At 33.1% G+C, this 6000-nt stretch overlaps 1 protein-coding gene across 4 annotated transcripts in view; it reads right to left on the reverse strand.

Annotated features, from left to right (window-relative positions):
- Positions 1–5168, reverse strand: part of LOC145269844 (RNA N(6)-adenosine-methyltransferase mettl16-like) — a 50236-nt gene extending 45068 nt beyond the window's left edge. Inside the window, exon 1 of one of the 4 annotated variants that reach the window (XM_080125569.1) lies at positions 4599–5168. Coding sequence is in view for 1 of the 4 variants with exons in the window: in XM_080125568.1 (XP_079981694.1) it covers positions 4884–4886 (3 nt within the window). In the remaining 3 variants the exon portion in view is untranslated. Of the gene's footprint in view, positions 1–4335 lie in introns of all 4 variants that reach the window. The other 3 variants (XM_080125568.1, XM_080125570.1, XM_080125571.1) reach the window with 3 other exon arrangements.
- Between the last annotated feature and the right edge of the window lie 832 nt (positions 5169–6000).

The raw sequence follows: 6000 nt of genomic DNA on the forward strand, positions 1-6000 counted from the left end.
TCAGATCGTCTAGTGTGGCGTCTGTCCGCAAAGGAAAGTCAGGGAGGGGATGGTTGGCAGGGTTCAGTGTGAAGTTGGAGGCAAACCGACTGGCAAGCAGGTTAGCCTTCTCAGTTGTAGAGCAAACAACCTCATGATTGTTGGATAGTGGGGGAATTGCTGATTGCCCATTATTTACTACACTGTTGTAGATTTCCCAGAAGTCGCAAGTTCCTATTTTCTGTGCTTGGATGCATTTTTTGGTGGTTTCAGTAAATTCTCTCTTAGCTGTCGCTATTTCTTTCTTAGTTATTTCTGGCTTCTACATACTTCTGCCTGTTTGAACTGGACTTATGTCAGTTAAATTTCGGTACGCATGCTGCCTTTGCGCTATTGCAGCTGCACAAGTAGAAGTGAACCATTGGCGAGAGTGGGGCTTGCTATAAAATTTGCGCGTGTGAACATGTGCTTCAATTGCTGTTTTGAACCATTCAGTGGTCTCATTTGTGCAATGTTCAGCAGGAAGTGAAAAGATATTTTTCCATAGGCGTTCCTGATGAGATCCCTGATGGCTTCCCAGTCAGCTTTTTTATAATATCTCGTTTTGAGCAATGGCTCTTCAGTTTTGGCTCTAGAGTTTATGGCTATTTCAACTATTACCACTGCATGATCAGCGTTCCCAAGAGGGCTGTGGGCATTAGTTACACAATCATCGGGAACTGTGGTCAGAAACAGATCTAGAAGTGATACATGTTGTTCTTGCTGGTCTGGGAAACGGGTTGGAAATGTAACCATCTGTGATAGGGAATGAGATATAGAGAAGTCATGTGTTGTGGCACCAGCTGCGTCTGTGGGAGTAGAAAATCCAAGCCAGTTGCTGTGGTGGACATTGAAGTCACCAAATACATGCACTTGTGCACTAGTGTCGAGGGAAAGTGCTGTATCTATGCTTTCAGAGACTTTGTTTATTATGCTGTCAGAGACTTTGTTTATTAAGGTACAGTCCTGGTTCGAGGGAGAGCAGTAGAGAAAATAAAAGTAACTAATGTTATGTTGCGTATTAAGTCTAAAGCACATAAAGTCTTGATTGTCCAATTCTAGTTTGTTTCTCGAGTCAAGGGGAGGGTGTTTCGAATATAGACTCCAAGCCCGTGCATATGTCTGTCAGAGACCTTACGGCAGAGTGGGAGATATCCAGACATGTTAAAGTAGTTAGAGGGGATGGAGGAGTGTAGGTTAGTCTCATTCGTGTGAAATTCAAAAAAAATTGGGCCAGCTGTTTTGTAGTTCATAGGAAATGAACTCACGCACACAAAGTTACATATAAAAAAAAATTGATGATTTGGATTATTCGAACTTTTCTTTTTGGACGTTATTCTCACAACTCTGAAATCTGTACGGAACCCTATCTGTGTTTGTTAAGATTCAGTCGACAGATTGACTTTTTTACACAACAACAATATTATGTACTTGTCATGTCGAAAATCGTAATATATCCAATAATTACGAAAAATCATTGAGTAGAAAGTTATTTAAAGTTAAAAGTAATTTTTACGGAAAATTGGGTAAAATTGCATTTTTCTTAGACGTTATGAAGTTAATGATAAGAGTCTATAGACAAGGGACATAACTCCAAAACGAATATTTTACTTAATCATGGCTGCAATATTTGTTGTCTATTGCGATAGACATTTTTTTGGTCCCCCGACAAAAAGAGCGTGGACCTGTACATTCACCCTTGTCCGTTCGTCTGTCCGCACTTTTCTCAATAACTACGCCTTGGAATTTTTTTGAAAGTTTGCACAAACATTAAACATGATATGAGTAAAAAAGTAACAGAACAGATTTTCTAAGAAAACTCCGGTTGTCCCCCCCCCCCCCCCCAGGTGTGCCTTTCGGGTTAAAATGGCTAAAATTGACACTTTTGTGCTTATTAAAAAAAAATTGATGCTTTGGATTTTTATAAAACTTTCTGAAAAGTTGTAACCAACTGATTCCTATATAATTTTGTTTGTCTGTACTTCGCGATAACTCTTGGGTGTGGCATAGGGGCTCTTTTAGGGCTAATAAAAACACTCCATTTGTGGGACTATTTTACCATATTTGTCAAAAATTTTCTGTGTGTGTCTATTTAGCAGTTTTGCATGGTGCTGCTGAACTCAAATTTAAATATGTTAAGGCCTTGGGAACTTTTGGGGCTAAATGGGGAGGGGGGGGGTCAAATGATGGACTTAGTCATTTCTTTTTTTGCATGGTGCAGAACTCAAATTCATATATGCTAAGACCTAAAACTGCACCGTTTGTTCATTTCCATTACGATTTCACGTTCCCTGGGGAGTTTTGGGGCTAAATGGAGGGGGAGGGTGCTGAACTTAGTCATTTTTTTTTTTATACCTCGTTCACTGTGCATTCACAGGGGACCATGCATGTTTCACTTATTTTTACTAAAAACACAACAGCAGTTATTCTACCCAATGAATTTTCGTCATTTTTGGATATATTACTATTTTCAACATGACAATTAACTATTGTTTTTACTTAAAACGATTTTTTTTTTTTTAAATCCATGTGAGTGTGTGTGTGTGTACAGGCAGGATGAACCAGCTTGTTCCAAAGGAGGATTTGTCAAGGGAATATTAACTTGCCCAGCTGCATATATATTCTTGTCGGAGGAAAATAACGATAGGGTTTTGCTGTTCTTGCTAGGTGAGTTAAACTGGCGGTATTTTTTTACGACCTAACCCACATAGTATAAACACCCCCAACTTCCCCATGTTAAGGACGGCTTTCGAGGTTGGGGGTGTTTATTCCGAAAGTCGTTCTTAACATAGGGAAGTTGGGGGAGTATTCTGAAAGCCGTTCTTAACATGGGTAGGTTGGGGGGGGTATTCCGAAAGCCATTCTTAACATGGGGAGGTTGGGATGTTTGTACTACTCTGCGGCAGGTCATAACAAAAATACCCAATTTTTTAAATATACCGTTTTAAATAAAAACATTATGGAGTGGAATTGTTATGTCGAAAATAGTAATGTATCCAAAAATTACGAAAATTCACCCAGTAGAACAACTGCTTTTGTGTTTTCAGTAAAAAGAACAAACGTCTCTCGATATAGACAACAAAATGTTGCAGCTATGAACGGACAAGTAATCTAAAATATTCGTTCTGAATAATGTCCCCTGCGTGTAGACTTCCACCGTCTACTTTATAACGTCTAAGAAAATTGTGATTGGAGCCAATTTTCCGTAAAAATTACTTTGGTAAATTTTCAGATTAGGTCCACCTCCACAATTTTCTTTTAAATGACGACTTTTTAGGGTTTTCGGCCATGCTGAATACGAAAATCGCATTGAAATTTAGCAAAAATAATTAGTTATCGAGATATAAAAAGTTGTATTATGCATTGTATTATTTAGTGGCCATCTTTGTTACGCGCGTAGATTTGTTTATGGAGCGCGCACGCGCGTAAAAACGATGGCTGCCAAAGAATACAATGCATAATACAACTTTTTATATCTCGATAACTACTTATTTCTGCAAAATTTCAATGCGATTTCCGTATTCAGCATAGTCGAAAACCTATAAAAGTCGTCATTTAAAAGAGAATTGCGGAGGTGGAGGTGGACCTAATCTAAAAAAAATACCATCACTTTTAACTATAAACAACTTTGTACTCAATGATTTTTCGTAATTTTTGGATATATTACTATTTTCGGCATGGTAATTAAGTACATAATATTGTTTTAGCTTAAAACATTTTTACCATGACAAACAGTGTGTTGTTGATCATCATTAAATTCCGGACAACGTCGGATCTCCCTGCTGTATATAAATAAAGAATAATGGGTTTATATATTATTCCTTAATTGGAATTCATTTTTTGAGATGAGCATTATATATTAATTTATTTTTATTTCGGACTATTATTCTCATCTTTATTAGTTATTGTTTTTGGTCTTTTTTTTATTGGTTTTGTTTATTCACAACGTTTCGGCCAACTATTCCTCTGGCCTTTGTCAAAAAACAAATATATAACAAATAAATGTTATCGAAGGCAAGATAAGTTACTTTTCTACCTAACTGGATATATTTTTCGTGTTTTTATTAACATGTTTATTCAGCTCGAAAAACATACAGTGTTTACCGATGTATTGGACAATTCAAAATGGCGTCTGACTCTCTCTTTAACACGGTAAGTTTGGGAAAAGGTGTTATAAATAAAAAAAAAAAAAACTGGATAAATTACTGTTAAAACTCGCTCAATATATGTTACACCGTGACATAGGTTGACATATATTCGGCGGGTTTTTAATACTAATAGTATTTTGTCTAGTATTTTGTGTACAGTAATACAAACCCAAATAAAGAATTATTAGAGTCAAGTCAATGTAAAGTGAAGCTGGTGTGTGCTTCTTCTTTTGCACAAAAGTAGTTTTTGACTGCTTTACGACGAAACCATTATTTGAAAAACAAAAACAACAACAACGTTTTATTTTACTCACGTGACAAAAGTTTTTTGAAAAACAAAATCACAGGATTAAATCGCCTTAAACCTTCATATTTAAAATCCGATTAAACGTTTTAATTTGTAATTTAAGAAAAAAAATGTAGATATATTACCTTAAAAACTATAATGGTTTTCCAGTAATTATCAAACTAGCGCCATGTGCTTCCTTACCGGAAGTGGGTGCCACAAAACGGAACCGGAAACCATCATTAAAAACCGGAAGTCGCTCCACGTCATGCGCAAATCTCGCGCGTGACTCAGACTCCGTTTTTTTTTTTTTTTAGAACCTTTTTTGTTTCCTTGGCCAAATAAACATATTCTTTCTTTGATGGTTGTTTTTGTTTTTCTTTAAATAAAATGACTCAGGGTGTATTTTTAAACTCCGACATAATGAATACCATTATTTAACTTTTTGTTTTTGTCAATTCAAGCAACTTTTTGTAGAGACGAAACGACTTGAAGGTGAAGCTAGCTAGTCTCTTCCCGCCACTACTTGTCAATAATTGTCATCATGACTTCATCGATATCGATTGAAAAATGTCTGCCGTTAAAACTAAACAGAACCCCGATTCAATCAACGCAGAATCGATAAGCATTGTTTTGCATTTTCTTGTAATACAGTCAGGTTCTTGTTTAGAATTCAACCTAATTAAATAGAGCAAAACACACAAAAAAAGAAAAAACTACAGAATAAGCTTTATTATGTACGTATCCCTCATGGAACGGAAATGTCATATTCCAAAAATCACATAAATTGATCGAATAGTTTTTTTTTTCTTTTATAAAAAAATCATTTTTTTAACAATTTAAAACGATTAGTGTGAAATCGGTAGCATTACAAGGCTGATATTATAAGTTTGAATTATTGTGGACTGATCTCTGCCTTTGTTTTTCCACGAGACAGTCTCTTTTTGAGTACTCATTAAATTTGGTTTTCTTTGTTTAAACTAAAACTACTTCATCAATTTATGTGATTTTTCGAATATGACAGGTTAATAAAAAAATTTTTAAATAATAATAAAAATAGAAAATTGATAATAATAATAATGATAATAACTAAAATAAATAATAACAATAATAATAATAACTAAAATAAATAATAACAATAATAATAATAATAACTAAAATAAATAATAATAATAATAACTAAAATAAATAATAATAATAATTATAATAACTAAAATAAATGATAATAATAATAATAACTAAAATAAATAATAATAATAATAATAATAACTAAAATAAATAATAATAATAATAATTAAAATAAATAATAATAATAATAATAACTAAAATAAATAATAATAATAATAACTAAAATAAATAATAATAACTAAAATAAATAATAATAATAATAATAATAATAATAATAACTAAAATAAATAATAATAATAATAACTAAAATAAATAATAATAATAATAATAACTAAAATAAATAATAATAATAATAACTAAAATAAATAATAATAATAATAACTAAAATAAATAATAATAATTAAAATAAATAATAATAAT

Source organism: Euprymna scolopes, chromosome 45 (assembly GCF_053919585.1).
Source record: "Euprymna scolopes isolate OS-2025 chromosome 45, ASM5391958v1, whole genome shotgun sequence".
NCBI lineage: Eukaryota > Metazoa > Mollusca > Cephalopoda > Sepiida > Sepiolidae > Euprymna > Euprymna scolopes.